The 25,823-nt window shown below is 48.3% G+C and overlaps 2 protein-coding genes across 6 annotated transcripts in view; both read left to right on the plus strand.

Moving 5' to 3' along the window:
* The first annotated feature begins 25 nt into the window (after nt 1–25).
* On the plus strand, nt 26–11,140 carry rfx5 (regulatory factor X, 5). 3 transcript variants are annotated; one of them, XM_064348478.1, is made up of 10 exons: nt 26–124; nt 1,836–2,005; nt 2,581–2,614; nt 3,285–3,367; nt 4,117–4,239; nt 5,114–5,230; nt 5,750–5,828; nt 6,376–6,574; nt 7,238–7,332; nt 7,445–11,140. In XM_064348478.1, exons 2-10 carry the CDS (start codon nt 1,890–1,892, stop codon nt 8,579–8,581), a joined length of 1,983 nt encoding a protein of 660 aa, XP_064204548.1. In that variant the 5' UTR covers nt 26–124; nt 1,836–1,889; the 3' UTR covers nt 8,582–11,140. The 3 variants fall into 3 exon arrangements, with proteins under 3 accessions (XP_064204548.1, XP_064204546.1, XP_064204547.1); XM_064348476.1 differs by having other exon boundaries at nt 114–250; XM_064348477.1 differs by having other exon boundaries at nt 114–250; nt 7,448–11,140.
* A 1,529-nt stretch (nt 11,141–12,669) lies between these two features.
* LOC135261837 (phosphatidylinositol 4-kinase beta-like) overlaps nt 12,670–25,823 on the plus strand; it is a 40,271-nt gene continuing 27,117 nt past the window's right edge. For 2 of the 3 annotated variants that reach the window (XM_064348481.1, XM_064348482.1), the window contains exon 1: nt 12,670–13,213. The gene's annotated coding sequence lies outside the window, so the exon portion shown is untranslated. The remainder of the gene's footprint in view (nt 13,214–25,823) is intronic. The other variant, XM_064348483.1, reaches the window with a different exon arrangement.

Below are 25,823 nucleotides of genomic sequence, written 5' to 3' on the forward strand. Positions count from 1 at the left end.
CCGGGCAGGGCGAAAACAATTCGCCAATAAGAATTGACATTTACTTTGTAGTCAGGCAGATATGACACAGTTGTCCAATCATAAAAAAATCTGAAAGAGGATTTTTGCCGTATCTTTGAGTCAGGTACTTTCTTTTTCTTTTATAAAATAAATACCGCAGCAACATTGTTGAAAATCTTCATATATATATATTTAATTTAAATCGTTTTGTTGTGTGCATTTAGAAAAGTTGATGTTCTTTCGAATTCAGGTAATAACATGTCCGTAGCTAATTCGCTGTAAGATGAAATGTTAAGCTACAGTATGCTAGCTACATGTGTTAACCAGCTAGGTAGCCAGCTATTGCTACAAGTAACGTTTCACTGTCAACATTTCACAACGCTGCGATAATGTATCTTGCTATCTACTACATACGAAACGTGCGTTTACGAATTTAGTGAGTTAGCCTGGTTGCTAACTGGTGAACTACAATCTGTGTCTGGCTCTCGCAAGTGCGCTGTCGAAAACCCAAGAAAGCGGGAAGTATGTAAATTGTAGGCGCATGACCATAGCATGCTGTACGCCAATAAGAACATGAAAAAAGTTAAGCACGTACACACGAACATTACCACAATTAAGAACATGGCTAGCGTGTAATGTGGAAAAGAGTAAAACTAGACTTGTGCATTAGGCGTGTTTCGTGGATTCAGAATTTGTAAAGGTGCCTGGTTTAGCTACGAACGTGCTTACTACTAGCTTGCCAGCTACATTCTCGTAGTTACCGTAGTAGCCTGTGTCCGATTAAGCACTGACGTTACCAAGATAGTATTAGCTGTATGATTAGCAACTCATGTTTACAGCCATCGTCTAGTAATTCAGCGCCGATGCACTGAAAAAATAACTTTAATTTGGAGAATCTCTGTTCTTATAACCGATGTGCTGTGAAGCAGACATCGCGGGTCTATTTTTTTCGATCGTTCAGACATTGGAAGTCTCGTGTCGTAGTGGGAGGGACCGCAGTCTCGTTTCATTGAAGAATAACTAAGCGTTGGGAATTTGGGGGAATTCGTGCCGTAGTATCAGCACACTGACTTTGATAATCTGTTAACAGGATTTAAAGAACATTAATTCCGTCGTTGATGTAAAATCATATATGGAGCAGAATACTTAAAATCCTCATACATAGCTGTTACAACCAGCAGGGAGGTATGCTCGTAGCTGAAAGTGAAAGTTTTGATTTTCACAGGTGAACAGCACCGCATAGTTAAAAAACAGTATTTTTTAAACCGTACTCTAAACAATGAGATCTACAAATAATTAAATAATTAGAATAAAAAACATTCAGGATCTAATGTGCCATTAAAGTCTGCCTTTTTTAGTTTGGTTGCAGCTGAGTTTATATTACTTGTGAAACATTGGTATTTATCCAGAAGATTGTTTGATTGAATACCAGGTGCTGTGCTTTTATAATGTTTTTGAAATATTATGAATAGTAGTAATACTACTTCTAATACTAATATTACTACATTTACTATTAGTAATAGTACTGATATTAACATTGTCATTAATCATTTTATTAAACAGGGTGATGTTACAGTATGGTGGTTAGGGAACTGGGTTTGTTGGCCCAAAGGTTGCTGGTTTGATTCCCACCTTAAGCAAAGTACTTGACCTGAATTTCTTCTGTAAAATACCTGTCTGAATAAAATGATTTCCTGGAATTCTGAACTCTTTGCCAGGGCTGAATCTGTGTAGGCCCAAAAAAAATAAATAAATCCAGAAGCAAAAATTTAGAAAAGAAGAAAAAAAAGATGTGATTCTCTATTTTATTTACGCTCTTGTGCTCCCAACCGTAGATCTCCCGGTGGTGGTACCCGGATGCGGGTTTCTACGGCGACGAGCGGAAAGCCATGGCGGAAGACGGCCCTCAGGCAGCAATGCCCAGCCGGGACGCCCCCAGACTGGACCTCGCAGAGGTGGGGTCCGAGCCAAGCATGCTGCTCCGGAAGCTGAGGAGTAACATTTCGTAAGACCCCATCTTCTCCCGGCGCCCTTAACTGTGCTACCATGTGCAGGACACTCGACCGTTGGGTCTTCTAAAAGCTACTGGGCAGTTGCAGCCAGCTTAGCACAAGTTTAACCCTGTAGGTTGTGAGATCACATATATGTGATTAGAATGTTCTTAACTGAACATTTTAATGCTGATGTAACAATCACTGCTGGTAACTGAAAATTCTAGAACACTGACTTGGAGTTTCAAAAAAAAAGAACATTGCAAAGCACCTACTCTTACACGGTTAAAACTTATCTAACTAAAAACTACAAATCATTTAAACCCCAATTCCACAGAACTTAATTTCGGCAGGTACAGCTGAACCACTGCTTCCACAGTTTAGCAGCAGCTGTTGAAGTTTATATGGAGTTCTGTTGTTTAAGGGTTTAGACCCCTGCTAAGTTGATTGTAATTGCCCCTTTATGTTTTGGATTTCATAATTTATAGTTAACAGTGTTGACTGAGGACTTCAACCTTTGTTGTTTTCTGAACTAGACCTTCATTGCTTCCAGATTTTGCACCCTCACATATTTTTTTGTTTATTGCAGTAAGAACATTCAGAGCAAAGTGGATTTCATCCTGGTGAGTTTTAATTTGGAATAATGCTATTTATTTTGGCGCAAAAAATTTTGTATTCCTCTACTCAGAAGGCTAGGTGCCTATAGAAATGAACATGTATATTAATTTAATATTCATACATTCTGCAGGTCCAAAAAATATGCAGGTCACCCAAGCCCACTCATTCTCCCCAAAGATTCTATGTGAAGCTGCATTTTCGTGATAACAATGGGTTCACTGTGAATAGGCCAGACTTCCGGGCAGGAAAATTAACAATAGTGTTGATTTATGTATGATATAATTGTACAGTGTTCTTTGGCTCTCCTCGATCAGAGAGAATAAATGGGGAATTACTTTTTTTCCAACATATCTACAGTCTCACGTTGAGTTCTGACCATGACGGTAAAAACTAGATACATAAATGGAGCAAGATTTAGCTTTCTGTGGTTGCAAAATAACATAATTTGGGCATTGAACCTGTTTGCAAAGTCCTGTTTTTTTAAAATAATAAAATAAGGGAATGGTGTTATGTCAGAAAAGGAGGTTCAGTTTGTTAGCTGAACGTATGAAGATGTAAAGATGACAAAAACATATCCACCACCATCAAGTGTCATTTACAAATGAGCAGCGTTTGGGGCTCGCCCTGTAATATGCATGTCCTTACCCTGTTCTCTGGCTCCCTCTGTCTTTACAGCAAGAGGTCCAGCGTTTCTCTGACAGCGATAAGCTCTACCTGTACCTGCAGCTGCCCTCCGGACCGGGGACGACCGAGAAGAGGTGGGAAATATGCTGTTTACTGTGCACTTACTGCCGGGGGTGTGGGCCCTCGCCCGATCTGACTGAACCATGACCTCTAGTGGTAGAGTGTGGTTACTGCGTCTGTTTAGCATGACAGATAGATGGACATGAACGAGGAATTGCAATAGTACATGAAGTTGAGGTACTTTATGAAGACAAATTTGCTAATTTAGCTTCTCAGAATTTTAGGGGGAACGCACAAACACGTAGACTTTAACTGTTGGAATGATTTGGGGGAAAAAAATGTATTCAGTGAGGACAATTACAGATTTCACATCTCAGCCTCTTTGATTCGGCTTCTCAGTTTTGAAGTAAAATGTCCTCACTGCAGAAATAATACACTGGCTTTTTTAATGTCAGTGTATGGTATTGTTTTTATACCTCAGGACTACACAGATTTACTGATCTTAATAATAGGTTGAATGGGCTAAAATTGTTGGCTTAAGCCTTTCACCCTGGACTCCAGTGAAATTAGCCATCCAGATGAGGAGCGGATCTCCACAGCACTGAATCATATATTCAAGCCCACAGACACACCAAGCCCAATTGTAATGAACTCAGGGGTATTATGACTAAGCAAACATGCTGAGAATGTGTTTGTTACTATGGTGACCAGCTGATTCACCTCTGATTGCTGATTAGAGAACAGTGGCAGACGCTGTTCGGGCAGCCGGTTTGGGCCCCCAGGCTGATCTGGGATCTGTGCTTTGTGTTGTCCTGACGCGCAGCGGTGGTGACTCCAACTCCTTCAACACGTCTGACCAGCTGCACGCATGTAACTGGATCCGGAGCCACCTGGAGGAGCATGCGGACACCTGCCTGCCCAAGCAGGACGTGTACGAGGCCTACAGGTAAGCTAGCAGCATGCAGCCCAAGCAGGACGTGTACGAGGCCTACAGGTAAGTTAGGAGCACGCAGCCCAAGCAGGACGTGTACGAGGCCTACAGGTAAGCTAACAGCACGCAGCCCAAGCAGGACGTGTACGAGGCCTACAGGTAAGCTAGCAGCACGCAGCCCAAGCAGGACGTGTACGAGGCCTACAGGTAAGTTAGGAGCACGCAGCCCAAGCAGGACGTGTACGAGGCCTACAGGTAAGTTAGCAGCACGCAGCCCAAGCAGGACGTGTACGAGGCCTACAGGTAAGTTAGCAGCACGCAGCCCAAGCAGGACGTGTACGAGGCCTACAGGTACGTACAGCCAAGCAGGACATGTACGAGGCCTACAGATAAGTTAGCAGCACGCAGCCCAAGCAGGACGTGTACGAGGCCTACAGGTAAGTTAGCAGCACGCAGCCCAAGCAGGACGTGTACGAGGCCTACAGGTAAGTTAGGATCATGCAGCCCATGCAGGACGTGTATGAGGCCTACAGGTAAGTAAGAAGCATGACGTGTACGAGGCCTACAGGTAAGTTATGAGCATGCAGCCCAAGCAGGACGTGTTCGTGGCCTATAGGTAAGTAAGAAGCAGGACGTGTTCAAGGCCTACAGGTTAAGTCTGGAGTACTGGCTGGTACATTATGCTTACTGTACATCAGGGGCTTCTACACTGGGGTCCGTCATGGAGTCCCAAGGGATCATCATCAAACTTCTGAAAAACGTTCGCCCCCTTTGGGGAATACTTTTTCTTTACATCTGTATATAAAGTTCCTAAATTACGCCGTCTTTTCGAAGAAAAGAAACAAACATTTGTAAGCGTGCTTTGTTCGTCTCTTTGTCCCCCCCCAAGGAGATACTGTGATAACCTCCAGTACCGCTCCCTCAGTGCCGCCAACTTCGGCAAGATCATCCGCGACATCTTCCCCAACATCAAAGCCCGCAGGCTGGGGGGGCGGGGCCAGTCCAAATATCCTTTTGCCTCCTGTGTTGCATTAATGTTCCACAGCATTCCGCTTCTGTTACTGCTCAACTCATTGGGCAAATGCCCTCTCGTTGGTACATTTTTAAAAGTTTGGGGCATGTTTTGCACACCAGGTCAGTCTTAGATCCAGAGATGCCTGTCAATCACTCCAGCCACTGACACACCTTCATATTATAATCATTTTGTGGTAACCATGGTTGCCAATACTGGCTTTTTTTTTTTACATCTCAGAGGCCAATCAGGTCTGCTTTCTTGTTGAGTGGTGGGAGCTCATGAGCTCTGATTGGATTTGGTCCTACATTATAGCCAGACAAGGGTGAGGGCTCTCCTGATTTTCCACCCACATTCCTGTCTCCTTACTGCACATTGTAGCTGTGACTGTTTTGTTGTGATATCATTGGTCCCCCATACATATGATAAAAGTGGGAGCCAATCGAACGATTGGCTGCTTCAGAGCCAATCAGGAAAGTGCAGGCTGTGGCTCCTTGACTCTGCGGCCGACACGTACTGCTACAGCGGAATTCGCCGGAAGAGCGTCCTGAACATGCCCCTGCTGCCCAGCCTGGACCTCAAGAATGACCCAGTAAGATTCCGCCTGCTGATTGGTGCTTACATTTTTCATCCACCCCACTGATTGGTTGTTCAAAGTGAGGCATGGCCCCTTCCCATGGCCCTCAGCTTCTTTACTCCTTAATTCATGCTCGTCTATAAAAGCTCCGTTCTGTCCAACCCAACACTTTCCCTGGGTTTTCATTTCCTCATTACAGTGCATTTACAGTATTTAGCAGATTCTGTTATCCGGAGTGATTTGCCAAGGGGGAAGTAGACTGTTGCGTGAAAAAAGGTTTTCACAGGTCAAACACGTTAAAAAGAGAAGTAACAGTTCTTAAAGGAAAAGAGCTGAGCAAATAACTAGTATTTACAAATCATAGGAGAGATGAACATTGTGACCAATCTAGAACCAAAATCAAACATAAATGCTATACAATTTATAACAGCGCCTGACATAACACATAGAACCACTTAGCCTAGCTGCCCTATGAGCGGTTAGCAGTAGGTGGCTGTGGCAGGCTGCTGTGATGCGGTGAAGAAGTGGGCGTGGTTAACGCGAGGCCCCTCCCCTCCCGCAGTCGGAGCTGACGGAGCTGGTGCAGACGTACAAGCAGGAGGTGACGGAGGCCGCGTGCGAGCTCATCTGCGACTGGGCGCAGAAGATCCTGAAGCGCTCCTTCGACACCGTGGTGGAGATCGCGCGCTTCCTGGTGCAGGAGCACATCGTCAACCCCCGCTGCAGCCAGGCCGAGCTCATCACCAGCGCCGCCCTGGCAGGTCCGTCCGCACCCCCCGACCTCCGACGGGCCGCGCCCAAAACCAGCTCCTAAAGCGGGCCGCTCAGCTGGCAGTCTGGGGCCCTAACACGGGCCATCTGAGGACTTCCTCTATGAAGCAAGTCCCTGAAAATAAATACCTGAAATGTCATCGCTGCAAAAAAGTCTTTTTAGTCTCGAGACTCTTCTTTTTTTCTCTGAAGTAGTAAATATTGGCCAAGTCACTTTTTACTGTTGAGATGAGATAAAAACTGTCTCACCTCATGGCCAATATTTTTGTCTTATTAAGAAAGAAGTAATAAGATTTTAACTATAAATATAAAACAAAAGTACCTGTGAAGATTGGCTTATTTCTTTGTTTTGGCAGTGATTGCCTCCAGCTCTGCATTCTTCATATTGTACTTTAGCTTGGGGCTTTAGGCCGAGGGCCATATGTTGCTCCCATAGGTGTGCTCACAGTCCTTCCAACATTGAGAGAGGAGAGACGCAGGTTCACAGACTATAAATATCAGCCAATTGCTGCAGTATTTTGTGTGGCATGACGCCATCTGACGCCACCCAGTGTCATACACAGTGCGGGGTGTCGAGCACTGTGTTCATTATGACCTTGCATTAAACTCTGATTCTCACTGGACACCCCCCCCCCCCTTTAAATTGCCCTCAGGTGGCTCCCCGAAGCCCCATAAGGTGATCAAGAGGAACGTGGCCCCGGCAAAAGGGGGCGGAGCAGACGGCGAAGGAGGCGGGCCTGAAAACAAGGTAGAAATAGTGTGTCACGGTCCTTACGAGTCGAAACAATGTATCACAGTCATTACAAGAGTACCTCTGATGTAATGATGTGAGAGGGTGTGTTTATTTCTCCTTCCTCCAGAAGGACAGAGAGAGGGGCGACCAGGCGTCACCAGGGAAACCAGCTCACGGGGAGAAGCCGGTGAAGGGGGCGGAGGGAGGGCGGGGCACAGCGGGGGGGGCGGGGGCTGGGGGTCGCGACCTGCAGGTGGAGGCGGTGATGAAGCGCTACCCCCAGCTGCTGCCCCGCGGCTCGGTCCCGGACAAGGCCCCGCCCCCAGCCTGCGCCCGCTCCTCCCCCCCGCCGCTGGCCCCCAAGGACGCGCTGAAGGTCACCCTGCCCATCACCATGACTACGCTGCCCCAGCAGCCGGGCGGGGCCACCGCCGTCTTCAACATGATCCTGCCCTCTGGGGTGAGCCTCTCCTACCCGGAGAGGGAGAAGGCCCCGCCCGTCACCGTGACAACCACGCCTGGCCCAGCCCCCAGCCCCGGCGTGCTGCAGAAGTCCCGCCTGGCGGCCCCTAAACGGGCCCCGGACCCGTCGCCCGTCGATGTGGCTGGGGCCACACCCATGAAGAGGAAGAGGGGCCGGCCCAGGAAGCCACGCCCTGAAGAGGCGGGGCAGTTGCTGCCCCCTTCCCCTGCCGGGCACACCCTCTCGCCCTTTACCGGTGGGGTGATCCAGAAGGCCTCCTCCTCCTCTTCATCCTCCTCCTCTTCCTCCTTGGCCCCCCAGCCCCCGCAGCAGCCCCCCCAGCCTGAAATCATGGAGATCGTGATCCAGGACCAGCACATCCGCTTCCTGAGCGCAGTCCCCGCCTCCTCTTTGGAGGCTCCGCCCCTCCCGGCCACAGGAGGAGGGGCCACGGCCGTGACGGACAGCCCCCAGGGGCAGCAGAAGAGTGTGGTGGTGCAGTGTTACCGCCCGGGGGCCAGTGGCGACGCCCGTCCCACCCCGGAGGGCCCCCTGGTGCTCCAGAGCCCATGCGGCCAGCCGGCCAAACCGGGGGGGCCGAGCTGGGGGGTAGGCGGGGCCACGGTGGAGGTCATCAGACGGGCCCCCATGGCGCGGGAGGCGAAGGCCAACCCCCCTCCTCTTTCCACCCTGCCGGAGGAGAAGGAGCAGGAGCAGGAGGAGGTGGAGATCATCCTCACCCCCGTGGACTCTCTCTCCGAGCCCCCGGTTACCGCCAGCGCCTCGGCCGACGCCCCCTAACCCTGCATCTGCCTCCCCTCTGGTCTCCATGGAGATCAGGAAGCGTCAGTTCGGTCTCTCTGCTTCCAGGACGCGCTAACACACTCGTAGCACCCCTCCAGCCTCTCCCGCTCTTCCCGCCCCCTTTCCGTCCACCTGTGTTATTGGTGGAAGTCTGAGATTGGCGCTGGCAGCAGCCAACCAGATGGATGAAGCCAAGTCACTTGTAAATTAGAAGTGGGAAAGCCCTCCTCAGAGCTCCATTGTTTCTTGATTAGATGAAGCGCTTCGGTCCTCACAGTTACTGCATGTTTCCTTGAGTGAGTGTAAGCCAGGAGCCCTTAGCAACTTTACTTCTGAGTGTTTCATCTTTAAGTCCTCCTGACGGCGTGGACTCTACGGGTAGAGATATTATTTTTGTTTTACCTTTAAACCTGGAACCAGCTTGGCTCATTTTAGCCTTACTGAATTGTAGCCCTACACTAAAGGGCTATAATGAGCCAGTCTGGTTCCATCGCTGCAGTGGGAAAGGGGTATAATGAGCCAGCCTGGTTCAGCTCTACAGTGGGAAAGGGCTGTAATGAGCCAACCTGGTTCCAGCTCTACAGTGGGAAAGGACTATAATGAGCCAGCCTGGTTCCAGCTCTACAGAGGGAAAGGGGTATAATGAGCCAGCCTGGTTCAGCTCTACAGTGGGAAAGGGCTGTAATGAGCCAGCCTGGTTCCAGCTCTACAGTGGGAAAGGACTATAATGAGCCAGCCTGGTTCCAGCTCTAGAGTGGGAAAGGACTATAATGAGCCTGCCTGGTTCCAGCTCTACAGTGGGAAAGGGCTATAATGAGCCAGCCTGGTTCCAGCTCTACAGTGGGAAAGGACTATAATGAGCCAGCCTGGTTCCAGCTCTACAGTGGGAAAGGGCTATAATGAGCCAGTCTGGTTCAGCTGTAGATTTACCCAGTGTGGTCATCATTGGCCCCAGTCTGTTAGCTGTTACTGTTGGCTTTCAAAAAATGGGTTTGGGGTTGGTTTTCGGTGTTTGTCCTGAGTTTGGCTAACTTGGTTTAATAATTGATCGAGCCAATCATCCCTTTTCCTGTGTTAAAGTTATGAGAAAAGCGTACATGTCTATACATGGTAAAAATCTGGCCTCCAGAATATGAGAACTATATTTGTTGTACATGACATATTGTGTATGGAAGGATTTCCTAAATATGTCACTCATTTCCTCTTTAATATATGCAATTTTATGCATCCTGTATGTTGTAAAACATTTCACAATTCATGTCATTTTGTGCAATATATTTGCAGAAAATTACGTGTATGACTGTGGTCATAAGTGATCTACATGTAGTTACAGGCGGGACATTTTGTCAGTGTGAGAAAGCAGTTTTTTTATATTTGAGGTATTATGTTTCGTTTCAGAGCATATTACTTTTTTGTAATGGGACAAAAACCAGTCGAACCTGGACCTTTCCGCCATAGCCTATGTAACAAGAAAGAGCGCTTAACCGAAACGGATTGAAAATAATTTTGAATCAGTCAGCTACTCCTGAAAACGACCTCAGTATGATTGCAGGCAGGAGACGATTAGCAAAATTTTGCACAAGCCCATCAAATTAGAAAGTAGACGAAACAGCTGTAAATCGGTGATCACGAGGCCCAGGAGCGTAATAACATTGCTTTGGATTTTAGCGAAAATACACTGCCATTATTGCACTATATTGTAGCAACTGAAATTATGGCAATACGGGAGAATGAGAACGCGTTGATTGTAACTCCCGCGGAGCTGAACGTTTGCACTCACGTGCCCCCCCGAGTGCGGTTCGTGTCAGAAAACGCGTGACGTCCTCAGTGGAGCTGCCGGTAAGCTCAAGCGAACGGCAAACGTAATTAAATTCGAATTGTCCCGTTACTATAGCCGTGTATGGAGCAGGAAAATTAATTATTTCGTTTTTTGGATTTTTGTTGGTTATTACAAATGAGAAGAGAGTTATCGTTTATTTTTAAAGATATGTTTATTTTTTAATATACAGACTATTTATGAGGAAATTGCACTTGGGGAGTTAAACACGTCGCATTGGTACAAGTATTGACCTCAGATGTTTTGTGTAGGCCTGTTTAAAATTTAAGGAAACCAGAAATTTGAATCAGTTTGATGACAAATGGGAAAACTATTTATAACAGTAATAATTCGTCCGGTTTCCCTCCAACGACCTGGGTCCTGCACTTTATTATTATAATTTTTTTAAACCTGCATATAATATTGATTGTCTTTTTAAACGGTGTGCATGATATGGGGTTGGTCTTCTGAAGGATTATCCTGGTGGTTTTTGTGTGTTATTTTGAATGTAGCCTACGTTAATTCTTCCTCACGTTTCTTTCATATATTTTAGTTGACTGACTTTTATGCTTCCTTTTTAAAACGAGCCCAAATGAAATTACGCCGTCTAATGTGAATATATTTTGCATAAACATTACTGTAATAAATGTTGTGTACATATGTGTTTGTGGATGAAAAGCGCCGTTTTGTTCATCTATTGTTGCCTAGAAAGTAAAATTTACGGTCAGTCCCACAATTCAGTCATGACTTCGATTCTTGATTTTAAAAAAGTGTAATTTCAGTAATCGTATTTTCATCGACGTCACTACTTTTTATTCTGCAAATATATTTTCAGTCATGTGTCACTCATCAGGATGGCAAGACAATACAAACCTTAATCTCTGAGCTTTTGAAGACATGACATAGAGAAGGATTAGAAATCGGGAATCTGGTAGATGTAAAGAGCTACACAGTGAAATGTTGCGTGTTAAATCAACTCTTACAGAGTACATATGGTCCCTACTGGACTCGTGTAGCGTAGGCTACTCCGTTAGAGTTGAATTAACACAGGACATTTTACTGTGTACGTATGCTTCTATTTTAATAAGTGTACATATTTTCATAGTATGTGAACCCTCTTCAAGTCTCGTGGAATTTTTTTAAAATCGTAAACTCCCAATATTAATTTACCAAGTAACAGACCTATGATGGCCATTTTTGAATTTAGCTCTTGTTCACGAGTGCATTCTTAGTTTATGAGCTTGTTGTATTGACGACGTGAAAATGTTTCAGGCCTTATTCCGTCACACGGGGGCGCTCTGCGATAAGGTGCTCCTTGGGTTGGAACAGTGTGGATTGCTGGCTGTGAGTCTCTGGGAGCCGGTCCCATTGAACTCTTTCCCAAATTACACTCTTTAAAAATTGATGCTCTAAAATGGCTGCATTTTTTATGACTGCGCGATATTGTAATGAAAATGCTGAAACGTGCACGCACGCACTTAAACACACATATTTGAAAATTAAGTCATAAGCTGTGTTGTGTTAATTAAGTGGTGTCACTCCTGTATTCAGCCTAATGTGCATTTTCCATTTAAAACACTTTGACACTTTTTCCAGTACACAAACTTGACACTTAGCCTACTGCACTACATTTCAAGAACTATGTGAAAACAGAGCCATAAAAAGAGTAAAAGTAATCTGAGGCCGGTATCTGATAGCTAGTTAGGTCACGGTTATCGTCAACGCAGTTGAATTTGAATCGCGGAATTTATCAAGCCAACTGTCGTGTGCATTGTGTATTTTTTCAACATCAGACAAGGAAGGTGGATATCAAATTACAGCATGGACAGCAGTACTGTTAAAGAACGATGGTTCCAATTACAGAAATCTCTATCACATGAGATCTAAATCGTGCTGGCTACGTTTGTATAGAATTTTAGAAAGTGAACATTTTTATATAATGAAACGTATCCATTTAAATGTTGAGTTAGTGTTGACAAATGCAATATTCAAATAAAAACTATTACAAAATATAAAAACTGAATTTGCAGTGCATAGGATATTTCTTCACAGAGAAATATTGAAATCACGTCTAACTGGTTTTTTTCTTTTCCACTTTGCGTTCAACATATTTAAAGAGGAAACAGTTTCATTGATACATGTAGCGTAATTTTCCAATTAATGTTTCGGATTAATCGTGTGTGCAATTAATTAATTTTAGTTATTTGAAGACAATGGACAAGCTGGCTGTAATGCACTTCCCCCTAGTTACAAGCCTCGTTGATCATCTTCTTTCCTTAACACAAACAAGGTTGAAGCTATCAGCGTCTTCAAAATCAAACGAACTGCGTCCACCCATTAGAACAGATCATTTCATCTTGGTTCGAATGTTGTGACAAGTTTTCATTTTTTCAGGCAGTAATCGGGCAGCTATCACGCCGTACGTTCATAGACGTAAATGTTATCGTTTGCGGCGACCGAGGTCCTCAAACGAAAACACAGATTCTGAATGCTTTTGTAGTTAGGAATCAGTAGTGTTAACAGCGAATGGTAACGTTATAATGTAGCTCTAAATAAACGGAACTGTACGTGTAGCTTTCGTTGCGTGGGATAATCAGTTTCGCCCACTCATTGCTGTGACATCGCCGGTTAAATAAAAAATTTGAGGACCCGCAGGCCAGTGACAGACAGACCCAGGCCTGCAGAAGTTGAGCAAACTCGTCTGGATCTGCGCGAGTCGGGTAAATAAGGAGTCCTTTCCCCATGGAGCGGATAAACCGGAGATAAGGAAAGAGAAAAATCTTATTTTTACTCGACCGTTAGCAGCTTACCAGGTAAGAATGGCGTGGCTACGTACTGTATTTTCCGCTAAGGTTAGGTGTTTATTTTTAAATAGGAATATGTATTGTGTTGTTAGCCTGACGTTAGTGGGTTTATACACCCTGTCACTATCGAGCGTTAGTGTAGTTAACATACTATATAGGATATCCAGCATACGTGGCTAATAAACTGTTAGAATGTAAAGCAATAACGTTAATTGGTTGTCTGTACACAACGGCAATTGCTTGGTTGTGGCACACTGGCTAATACGACAACCATCGCTGTGTAGCCGCGTATCGTTAGTTTGGCATTAGCTCGCTGCTCGGGCTTTATCAGAGAGCCAAAATCGTGTTTATTCTTGTCAATACGGTCTATAACGAATGGACCGAGTTCAGTGCTAAGTCACAGACCTCTCATTTTTATTTTGCGTGCGCTGCTTTAACGTTAGCTGGATTGAATGATGTGGCTATATATCAGGGAGGACCTGTGGCTTTAAAAATACGCAGTCTGAGCAGCAACGTGATTTTGTTGTTATTTGTTATTCTTTTCTGTTCGTCTTTATTTTTGAACATTCTCGACAGAGCCTAGTTCACAAGACAGTTAGCCAACATCTAACATTCTCAGCAAGCCGATAAATGGTGATGTTGTCTTTATACCAGTATTTTGGTTCACCTAGCACAGTTTGCTATCGCGATAAACTGTTAATGGTGCCAGCATATCACTGTCTGTAAAATGCGGGCACACTTTAGTCTCATTTTCGTTGCCACAACTGTACCTTCGCGTCTAGCTAATTCCACACAATATGTAGCCTAGTGTGTTGCTTGATAAATGGAATTTATGTAATACTTAGAGCCTAACCCTGCCTTGGATGTACGCAGTCAATTAACACAGAAACCTGTCAGGTAACTGGTCCATACATTTCAATAGGTTCTTTATTTAGTTCCTTTCACCAAGACAAACCTTAGTAATCTCGCATGGTTATCAGATACAGCGAGAAGCTGCATAACGTGTTGCGTTGCTTGTCTATAGTAAATGCGTGTATAGTTTTGATTAGCTGTATTGTCCAATAACTTACTTTTCCTGGCTAATCAGTAGGTTAAGGTAGTTTTCTATTAATTTGGCAGGTAAATGAAAAATAGCCATGCCATGTAAATCGTGATTAATGTTGATATCGACGTTTTCAGTGTGAGAGGGAGAGTTTAGTTTATTATTAGATTAATTGTAGGTCCTTGACTGTGATTGTGGGAACCCCCGCGTCCTCGATTATCTAAATTGTGCGGGGGTTTCTCCAGTGTGTGGTGGTGGGTGGTGGGTGGTGCGCTATTGTAGAAAGTGTCGGCTGTTTACACGGTAACTTGGGTGTTTTCCGGTTTGTGTAGTTGTTATATTAGCGTTTCTGGTGTCACGACTGACCCTCACTCACTCACTTCTCTAAACCCACGCGCTGGCGTGCTGAAAAGACTGTGAAGTATTTAATTGTGAGTGTGTTGGCGGCTCAAAGCATTAGTCACTGTACATGTTAGGTTCCGGAAACTCTGCTCCTATTACTGACGGCACCAACGTACTTCCTCGTGCCGGGGTGTTTTTTATTTCGGTTAATTACGCACGCCGCCGACACTGTTGGTCATACGCCTGTACAGTCTGACTGGTTTGCCTTTTTGTCAAAGAAATAGCGGATCAGGAAAAAATACATATGATGGATGCTGTAGTGTTTCAGTTACATGGAGTGTCATTGGCCCTTTTGGGAATCAATGAGGAAATAATATATTTTTCATAGCATTACATTACCAGACAGACACCCTTATGCAGAGAGAATCGCACAACGTAGCCTATGTGTTCTTTATGCCCTATCCATTTTTATAGATGGATGTTTACTGAAGCGGTTCAAGATAAGTAACTTGCCTAAGAGTATAGCAGGAATACCCGGCCCGGGATTTGAACCAGCGGCACAGGAGAGTTTGGAACCCAGTGCCCTAACCGCTGCACCATACTTCTGATGACACGCAGAGCGCTTTTGCTGTACTCTGGTACCGAGCTGTCGGGTGATTCGAAGGGGGCGGGGCAGGACCCCCAACAGTTCGGCAGTCGGGAATTACAGATATTTCAACTGCTGGCTGCGGACCTCTGGCATCAGCGCGCGGCCTCCTCCGGATTGCGCCCTTTTAACGGGGACATACGGTGCCGCGTTTCCGAGGCAGTGCCAGTCCTTGTCTTACAGCTACGGCCTCACATGAGTTTATGGAGACGGATATACAGTGCATTAAATCCCCCGGGGATTTAACTTTTAACTTTCAGCCAACAAAACAATCGCAAACGATGTAATATAAATACACGTGGGATTCATGCGTAAAATGCTGCTAATCTGTTAAAAATCCGTGTGAGTGGAGAGCATGGTGCTTTAGGGCTTGTGAAGTGTTTGGAGCAGTTGATTTGCACATCGGTGCAGGTGTACAAGTCCCCCTGAGCAGCGCAGGGTTGAGCAGCACTTTGCGTCGTTTGCTTTGGGTCCCATTCACACCTGCAGCAGGGCTGTGTGAATGTGTATGTGTATGTGTGTGTGTGTGTGTGTGGATGTCTGTGTGTCTGTGTCTGTGTCTGTGAGTGTGTGTGTGTGTGTGTGTGTGTGTGTGTGTGTGTGTGTGTGTGGATGTCTGTGTGTGTGTTTGTGTGTGTGTGTCTGTGAGTGTGTTTGCACATGTTTGTCTGTGTGTGTCCGTTTGTGTGTGTGTGTGTGTGTGTGTGTGAATGTGTTTTACGTGTTTGCCTGTGTGTGTGAGAGAGAGAAACTGAGTGTGTGAAAGTAGCATATGGTTATACAGACCCCAAAGGGTAGTCTGTATCAGCTGAATCACACGCTACACTACGACAGAGTTGGCACTGGTTTGTTCTGGCACTGGGTTGTTGTGGTGCTGGGCTGTTGTGGCACTGGGTTGTTGTGGTGCTGGGCTGTTGTGGCGCTGGGTTGTTGTAGTGGACTGATTTAATACTTTTACAAGCGCTTCATTGATGCCTCTCATTTGCCAGAGCAGTTAGGTTAGTGTCTTGTCAAGGAATCGATGCCGGGCAGGTTTGCCACTCGACTGCAGACAATGCTACTCCTGACGCGCTGTGGTACTGCTGTTGTGGGCTGGGATTGTGGGCTGGGTTTGTGGTACCCGGGCTGTTGCACTGGTTTGTATGCGGTTGTGGTGCTGGGTTGTTGTGATGCTGGGTTGTTGTGACTCTGCTGTACATCGGAACTCTATTACTGCACTGTGCTGGGAGGGAGCCGAGGGGAAGCGTGTAATCCCTGGCTGCATCCCTCTATCCTTTCCTCCGTCTCTTCCCCTCCCTCCCCCCTCTCCCTTTCTTCCCTTCTCTGTCTAACTCTCTCTCTTCCTCTCTGTACCCTCTCTCTCTATATATCTCCCTCTCTGTCTCCTTTTTTCTCCCTCTCTCTCTCCCCCTTTCTCTTCTCTCTGCTCTCCTCTCTGTCTCTCTCTCTCTCCCTCTCTACCCTTCTCTCGCTTTCTCTCTTCCCCCCCTCTTGCTCTCTCTCTCTGATCCAGGCAGGCTGTTCTCTTTCCATATTTGTGCTGAGGCTGCCATTTCTGTTCCACACATTGAGAAGGGCTCCACTCCAAGGCTGGGGAGGGCGGGTGGCACAAGTACACAAATAAACAAGCAACCCCCCCCCTTGTCATTTGAAACATTTATGCGATACTGTGATGTCACCATGTTGCATCTCCTGCAGCCTAGTTGGCTAGCTCTGAAGCTGCAGCATGCTGCATCTCCTGCAGCCTAGTTGGCTAGCTCTGAAGCTGCAGCATGCACTCTCTCCTGCAGCTTGGTTGGCTAGCTCTGAAGCTGCTGCATGCACTCTCCTGCACTTGGGGCTACTCGAAGCTGCCATGCTGCATCTCCTGCAGCCTGGTTGGCTAGCTCTGAAGCTGCAGCATGCACTCTCTCCTGCAGCCTGGTTGGCTAGCTCTGAAGCTGCTGCATGCATCTCCTGCAGCCTGGTTGGCTAGCTCTGAAGCTGCAGCATGCACTCTCTCCTGCAGCCTGGTTGGCTAGCTCTGAAGCTGCAGCATGCGCTCTCTCTGCAGCCTGGTTGGCTAGCTCTGAAGCTGCAGCATGCGCTCTCTCCTGCAGCCGGGCTGGCTAGCTCTGAAGCCGCAGCATGGCCTCTCCTGCAGCGGCGGCTAGCTCTGAAGCTGCAGCATGCTCCATCTCCTGCAGCCTGGCTGGCTAGCTCTGAAGCTGCAGCATGCGCTCTCTCCTGCAGCCTGGCTGGCTAGCTCTGAAGCTGCAGCATGCGCTCTCTCCTGCAGCCTGGCTGGCTAGCTCTGAAGCTGCAGCATGCGCTCTCTCCTGCAGCCTGGCTGGCTAGCTCTGAAGCTGCAGCATGCGCTCTCTCCTGCAGCCTAGAATCTGTTTTACGCTCCGCAGGCCACGCAGTACCACGTGACCGGAAGAGCCGCATGCAGGCCCCTCCCCAGTCTGTAGGAAGGGGTGCAGATTTGGGCTCCACTCTTTGTGTCGCGTGGGGCAGTGGGCACGTGGTTGCCAGGTGTGGCTCCGGAGGACAGGCGCGGTGGTGATTTGGGCGTGGGGCAGTGGACACGTGGTTGCCAGGTGTGGCTCCGGAGGACAGGCGCGGTGGTGTTTTATAGGAACAGGGAGGAAGAGGAGTGTGGTTCTGCTCACTGACTCTGGTACCTGCCAGCCTCTCCGGGCCCCGTGGTGGCGGTGACTCAGGTGGAACTTTAGTTTCATGCTGGGTAATGGAGTCTGGTGTGGGGGGGTGGCTGTGAAAGGGAAGGGCTGCTGTGTGTGTGTGTGTGTGTGTGTGTGTGTGTGTGTGTGTGTCTTATCACTGATTGGCTGGCAACTGATCCACTGATCCATATGAGATTTGGCACCACGGCCTCAGTTTCCACTGGCAGCGGCTGCGGTGGGCAGAGCTCAATTAACTCGGGCGAGGTCACGCCCGCTCGGGGGCTCCAGCAGTCAGGCTGAGGAGCGAGACCCAGAGCCCAGGGGGGTCGGTGACAGCCCGTGGGGAGGCTGTGCGACATTCCACACCTAAGCCTGATGGGAGTTTCTCTTGATCTCACATTGGCCTTGGGGATGCATAGGTAATGGATTGGTGATGCCTTAATCTTAAATCTCTCCTCTCACATGCTGATCTTTAAGTTCAAAGTGAAAATGCAGCGTGGATTGTGGATGTTAATTGCGGGAATGTCTTTTAGGGCGGTTCTGTCCTGAATTGCATGCTGTTTTTTACGTGTACGTCCTCCTGCTGGGACCAGAGGCACATTTCCACTGAGGTGGACAATCCCGTAAATGTCAGCTAATCTAATGTGATAATGGTTTGGATTTATGTAGTAGATGTACTATTTTGTATGAAAGCAATTTCTTTATGCTTGTTACCGTAGCAAACACGGGGGAGGCCTACAAATTCATTATAGCGTTCCAAAGTGGTGGAGATAGGAAAGTTAGAAAATGGAGACTGCGACTGTTTTTAATAAAAAGAAAATGTAAAGAAACTGGTGCCGCAGATCACGAGACGGCAGAAGGTAGAGTGTGTGTGTGTGTGTGTGTGTGTGTGTGTGTGTGTGTGTGTGTGTGTGAGTGTGTGTGTGTGTGTGTGTGTGTGTGTGTGTGTGTGAGTGTGTGTGTGTGTGTGTGTGTGTGTGTGTGTGAGTGTGTGTGTGTGTGTGTGATGTGTGTGAGTGGTGTGTGGTGTGTGGTGGTGTGGTGTGGTGAGAGGTGAGGTAGTGTGAGGTGAGGTGAGGTGTGTGTGAGGGGGGATGTTGTTGAATTGGGTGTGAGGTGAGTTGGAGTTGGCGTGAGTCGAGTGTGAGTGTCATTGGAGGGAGTTGCATGGAGAGGAGAGTGCAGGAGGGAGGTGAGATGGAGGGGCGAGGTGAGAGTGGAGGGAGGTGAAGGAGAGCGAGGTTGAGAGTGAGAGTGAGGTTCAGAGTGAGAGGAGGAGTTGGAGGTGAGGTGTGAGGTGAGTGTGATGTGAGGTGAGTGAGGTGAGAGTGAGAGTGAGAGTGAGAGTGAGGGAGAGTGGAGGAGAGTGGAGTGTGAGTGAAATTGGAGTAGTGTGAGAGTGAGAGTGAGAGTGAGAGTGAGAGTGAGAGTGTGAGAGTGAGTGTGAGCGCGGGGAACCTGTTTTGAATTTGGGGAGTAAGGGGGGAGACCCCAGTTAACCACACCCGCCCCAGCCGTCATGGCCGGCACGCTCCCCGGTGCTGGAATTTCCTCCTCCAACTCTGGAGAGGGAGGCTTCGCCCACATCTGGAGAGCGAGGCTTCGCCCACATCTGGAGAGCGAGGCTTCGCCCACATCTGGAGACTCCCCCCACATCTGTAGAGTGGCTCTGCCCACATCTGGCGGGAGGCGTAGAGAACGTCAGAGAAACTGAGCTGATCCAGGATCATCTGTGTCCTTGGAGCGGGTTGGAGCGTTGGCCGCTGGGAAAACCTGACCCCAGATCAGTTCTTCTGCTACGGGATTGTCATTGAACGTGAACCCTGGTTTCTATGGTGCTTTCTACCGGGCTTAAAGGTGGGCGGCACGGTGGTGCAGTGGACACCCCTCACCTCGCTGCCAGAAGGTCCCGGGCTCGAGTCCCAGCCGAGTCCTCTCTGTGTGGAGTTAGCGTGCTCTGTGCTAAGCTGAGTGGGCAGTTAGAGGGTGGTTCTGAGGGAAGGTGCTCCCGTCAGAAGTGATGATGGGAGAGCGCAGCTTTCCAAAATGGGTGGAGCCGTGCCGCCAATCATTTGACCGTGTACCAGTGGAGAAGACTTTGCCCCCCGTTAGCTGCGATTACCGCTAAGTAGGTCACTGATAGTTTGTGTGTCTCCTCCCTTCTCCCATTATGAGGTTTCAGGAAGACGCTTCCTCCTTTAAACTTCTCGGGGGAGCCTAGGCTGGCTCTGCAAGCGGGTAACAACCCAGGGAAAGTGTTTGTTTGGACGGACGGTTCATTCTTGGGCCGTACAGCTGTGTGCGCTTGATGGACTTCCAGCTAAAAGCTCGGCGGGTCCAAGTGAACTGCTTTCCCCGGGGTGTAATTTCATACGCCTCTGTCCTGGGAAAGCTGAGAGCCGTCTCAGATTCCAATTAGGTGCACGTTGTGATTGTTCAGAGAAACAGCCCGGGGGGGCTTTTTAATTGGCCGACGGTTCTTTCCCTCTTTTTTTGTGTAGGGAGTACCTTTTTTCTTTTTTTAGATTGTATCCGTAGGGATGTTTGTGTCCACGCGGCACAGGTAAGCGCAACGTAGATCATTATGTAAATGAGGGCCTTGGGCAGCAGCCAAACTTGGAGCAAGATGGTGTCCGGTTGAAGAAAAGGAGTTTTTGAAAGCGGCCCTCATATTACTAATAAGCGACACTTGGAGCCACATCCTATATTGCTTTAGACATTTGAACACCCATTAAACTGTTAAACATCTCCGGTGTGCGACGTCATCTGGGCCTGTCGTAATGGATTTTGTTTCTTCGAGAGCGTGAGCTAGCGCGGCAACGCAGAAAGCTCACAGCTGCGCGTGTCGAACGGCGACGCTGAGAGTGTCGCGTAGAGAGAGAGCAGGAGAGCCAGCGGGAGCGAGCGCCTTCCTGTCCACACGGAGAGCAAAGCTGACGCACCAGTTCTGATCACACAAGTGGACAGCTTTAAGCATGGCACAGAAAAACTGGTTTCGCTGAAGCACTTTGACAGTGAGACCTGCCCAAATCACCTGAAACGTGGCTGCATCGTGCTCTTTGCAAATGGGTCAAAAATGGAAATTGTACAGTAGAAATGACAAGTGCTGAGAACTGGGAACTACTAACTGGAAACTGAATAATTATAGTCTTGCAATGATTTTTTGGGAGTAGGAAGTTATTTTGACTACTATGATTCAAATGCTGAAGGAAATGGCCTGGATTAAATCAACGTGTGCCCTGAAATTTCACTCCCATCCACAGGCGCAAATGAATCCAGTTCTGCAGGTTAATTTTGGTGATCTTTGGGTTCATTTGGGCTTATTGTGTGTAAAGCACATCTTTGGTCGGTGTGGGGTCCACAGTTGGTGTTGGGTTTATTTGGGTTTATTGTGTGTAAAGCACATCTTTGGTCGGTGTGGGGTCCACAGTTGGTGTTGGGTTTATTTGGGTTTATTGTGTGTAAAGCACATGTTTGGTCGGTGTGGGGTCTGCAGCTGGTGTGAAGCGGATGTTCAGTCGGTGCGGGGTGCAGGCGGTCAGCCCCGCCCGCACGCAGACGGTCGCACACGCATGACCGCGGTCCCGGTCACAGGCGGGGCGTGTCCGTGGCAGTTTGATGCACGTGTGCCCTTCTGACACAGCCCTGATTGTGTGCAGAACCTGCTGTTCTGCTTCACTTTCCTCCCAGGAGTGAGGAGGGAGTGGAGAGAGGTGACAGGCAGTGAGAGAGGAGAGAGAGAGAGAGGAGAGAGAGAAGAAGAGAGAGAGAGAGAGGAGAGAGAGAGGGAGAGAGAGAGAGAGAGAGAGAGAGGAGAGAGAGAGAGGAGGAGAGAGAGAGAGAGAAGAGAGGAGAGAGAGGAGAGAGATGGAGGGAGAGAGGGAAGAGGGGGGGGAGGAGAGGAGAGGGAGGGAGAGAGAGAGAGGCAGGGAGAGAGAGGCATGGAGAGAGAGAGAATAGAGAGGGAGAGAGAGAGAGAGAGATGAAATGACAGACAGACGGATGGTGAATGAGACCTGTTTCTCTGGGCCAGCTTTAGCTATAGAGAGCGCCTGAGGCGTGTCGCAGGTGAGCACACCTGGGCTAGCAGGCTGTCCAGCCCATTGTGTGTGTGGACATGAGGCACGTGTGTGTGCGTGCGTGTGTGTCTCCTGTGTGTTTGTGTGTGTGTGTGCACGTGTGCGTCTGTGCACACCTGCATGTATGTGTGTGTTTTTGTGTGTGCACTCCTGCGTGTGTGTGTGTGTGTGCGCGTGTGTGTCTGTGCACAGCCGTGGTGCACAGGCCGAGCATCGGGGGGGGGGGTTAGATAGCGAATGACACAACCTGCTGCGTGTGTGAAACTGTCACCGCCTGTCAGAGAGAGAGAGACAGAGAGACAGAGAGAGAGAGATGGAGGGAGAGAGACAGAGAGAGAGATGGAGGGAGAGGGAGAGAGAGAGAGAGATGGAGAGAGAGAGAGAGAGATGGAGGGAGAGAGAGAGAGAGAGAGAGAGAGAGAGAGAGAGAGAGAGAGAGAGAGAGATGGAGAGAGAGAGAGAGAGAGAGAGATGGAGGGAGAGAGGAAGGAAAGCAGTGTGCCTTGTCCCGGGCGTGGCGTGGTTGCGTATCGGGGCCGAACGTGCTGTGAGTGTTTCTCCTGTAAATCTCTGGCTGTGTGTGCAGCTCTCTTATCTGCTGGCCTGTTTCTAAAGTCAATATTGACCTTTACTGTGCCACATGATGAGCTCCACACGTTTGAGCACACACACACACACGCACACTCACACACACACACTCACACACACGACAAACGCACCCCCACACACACACACACACGCACACTCACACACACACACTCACACGACAAACGCACCCCCCCACACACACACACTCACACACACACGCACACTCACACACACGCACTCACACCACACAACAAACGCACCCCCACACACACACACGCACACTCACACACGACAAACGCACCCCCCCACACACACACACACGCACACTCACACGACAAGCACCCCCACACACACACACCACGACCACGACAAACACACCCCCACACACACACACACACACGCAAAAGCACCCCCCACACACACACGCACACTCACACACGCACACAAGACAAACGCACCCCCCACACACACACACACACGCACACACACTCTCTCTCTTCACTGCACTCACTCGCCCTCTCACCCTCTAACCCTTTCACAACCCCCCCCTCCCCCAGCAGCCCTCTCTCTGACTCCGTTAGGTCACTCCCCCCTCTCTGAGCAGCCTTCCCCCCCAGCAGAGCCTCTCTCTGACTCTGTTCAGTCAGTCTTTGAGCTCTGTGGTATTTCTGTCTCTCAGTGACTCATCTGGTTCGCTGCAGAAAGCTCTTTCGCTGCTGGAAGAGTCTCTCGCACAGAACTCACCCGGGCCAGTCCTCACGCCCCCCCCACCTCCCGCACGCGATTAAATTCATCAGCTGCCTGGAATAACCCTTTGACTGTACGGCAGAGCTGGTGGCTGCTCCAGAAGGGTCGGAGGTTAGGGTTAGGGTGAAAAACTGCTGTTAGTGCTTTGATTTAATGCAATAATATATTATTATTATTTCATTAGTTATCATTAAAGTACTGTTGTTATTATTATTGTTTGTTGTTGTGATTATTATTATTGTTATAATAATAGTAATAATAATTATTATTATGGTTTTAGGTGTCCATTTATTTAAAAATCTTAGGTGTGATTTCTTAACAGGCGTAACCTGATGTGAATCATACTCATAGTGGTACAGGCCCCCGTGTGTTTGATGGGAGGGGCCGAAGGGAAGCCTCGCTGTGGCAGTAGTGGAGTCACACACAGCCGTGCGTCTGTCTCAGACCCAGAGTTCACACAGGAAGCCTTATCGCACCCGCAGGCTCCGCTGCTCCTCCACTGAGGGACAGTCTGCACGTGTCCTCTGAGTGACATCTGAGTGCGGCCGTGTGCAGGGGGTACCTGAGCACTCAGTGAACCTGAACACTGAGATAGTTTACCTGAACACTCAGACAGTGAACCTGAACGCTGAGGTAGTGTACCTGAATGCTCAGTGAACCTGAACACTCAGACAGTGTACTTGAATGCTCGGTGAACCTCAGCACACAGACAGAGTGAATCTGAACCCTCAGGTCAGACAGTGAATCTGATCCCTCAGGCCAGACAGTGAATCTGATCCCTCAGGCCAGACAGTGAATCTGATCCCTCAGGCCAGACAGTGAATCTGATCCCTCAGGCCAGACAGTGAATCTGATCCCTCAGGTCAGACAGAGTGAATCTGATCCCTCAGGTCAGACAGTGAATCTGAACCCTCAGGTCAGACAGAGTGAATCTGATCCCTCAGGTCAGACAGAGTGAATCTGAACCCTCAGGTCAGACAGAGTGAATCTGAACCCTCAGGTCAGACAGTGAATCTGAACCCTCAGGTCAGACAGTGAATCTGATCCCTCAGGTCAGACAGTGAATCTGATCCCTCAGGTCAGACAGTGAATCTGATCCCTCAGGTCAGACAGTGAATCTGATCCCTCAGGTCAGACAGTGAATCTGATCCCTCAGGTCAGACAGTGAATCTGATCCCTCAGGTCAGACAGTGAATCTGAACCCTCAGGTCAGACAGTGAATCTGATCCCTCAGGTCAGACAGTGAATCTGAACCCTCAGGTCAGACAGAGTGAATCTGATCCCTCAGGTCAGACAGTGAATCTGAACCCTCAGGTCAGACAGTGAATCTGATCCCTCAGGTCAGACAGTGAATCTGATCCCTCAGGTCAGACAGTGAATCTGATCCCTCAGGTCAGACAGTGAATCTGATCCCTCAGGTCAGACAGTGAATCTGATCCCTCAGGTCAGACAGTGAATCTGAACCCTCAGGTCAGACAGTGAATCTGAACCCTCAGGTCAGACAGTGAATCTGATCCCTCAGGTCAGACAGTGAATCTGATCCCTCAGGTCAGACAGTGAATCTGATCCCTCAGGTCAGACAGTGAATCTGATCCCTCAGGTCAGACAGAGTGAATCTGAACCCTCAGGTCAGACAGAGTGAATCTGATCCCTCAGGTCAGACAGTGAATCTGATCCCTCAGGTCAGACAGTGAATCTGATCCCTCAGGTCAGACAGTGAATCTGATCCCTCAGGTCAGACAGAGTGAATCTGAACCCTCAGGTCAGACAGAGTGAATCTGATCCCTCAGGTCAGACAGTGAATCTGATCCCTCAGGTCAGACAGAGTGAATCTGAACCCTCAGGTCAGACAGAGTGAATCTGATCCCTCAGGTCAGACAGAGTGAATCTGAATCCTCAGGTCAGACAGTGAATCTGATCCCTCAGGTCAGACAGTGAATCTGATCCCTTAGAGGTCAGACAGTGAATCTGATCCCTCAGGTCAGACAGTGAATCTGATCCCTCAGGCCAGACAGTGAATCTGAACCCTCAGGTCAGACAGTGAATCTGAACCCTCAGGTCAGACAGTGAATCTGATCCCTCAGGTCAGACAGTGAATCTGATCCCTCAGGCCAGACAGTGAATCTGATCCCTCAGGCCAGACAGTGAATCTGATCCCTCAGGCCAGACAGTGAATCTGATCCCTCAGGCCAGACAGAGTGAATCTGATCCCTCAGGCCAGACGGCAGCCGCGCTGCTGCGGCGCGGAGTGGAAACGCGCTGCCGGTAACTGGGCGAGGTTTACTCGCCAGCAGCGTAACGCTCCCATTCGTTCTGCCTGGTGTCAGCAGGAGAAAGTTTCTGGAAAGAGGAACAGCATGTGCGCTTGAAGCTGCTGCTTTGAGGAGCGTTTAGCGCTTTAGTCGCGGCTTTTGAGCTTGTTGCTGTGCAGCACTGATGCTGCAGACTGACAATTGTAGCCTTTCATGCTAACCTAATAGCATGGCACGCTACTGTATTAGCGTGTCAT

Source organism: Anguilla rostrata, chromosome 8 (assembly GCF_018555375.3).
Source record: "Anguilla rostrata isolate EN2019 chromosome 8, ASM1855537v3, whole genome shotgun sequence".
In the NCBI taxonomy this organism is placed as follows: domain Eukaryota; kingdom Metazoa; phylum Chordata; class Actinopteri; order Anguilliformes; family Anguillidae; genus Anguilla; species Anguilla rostrata.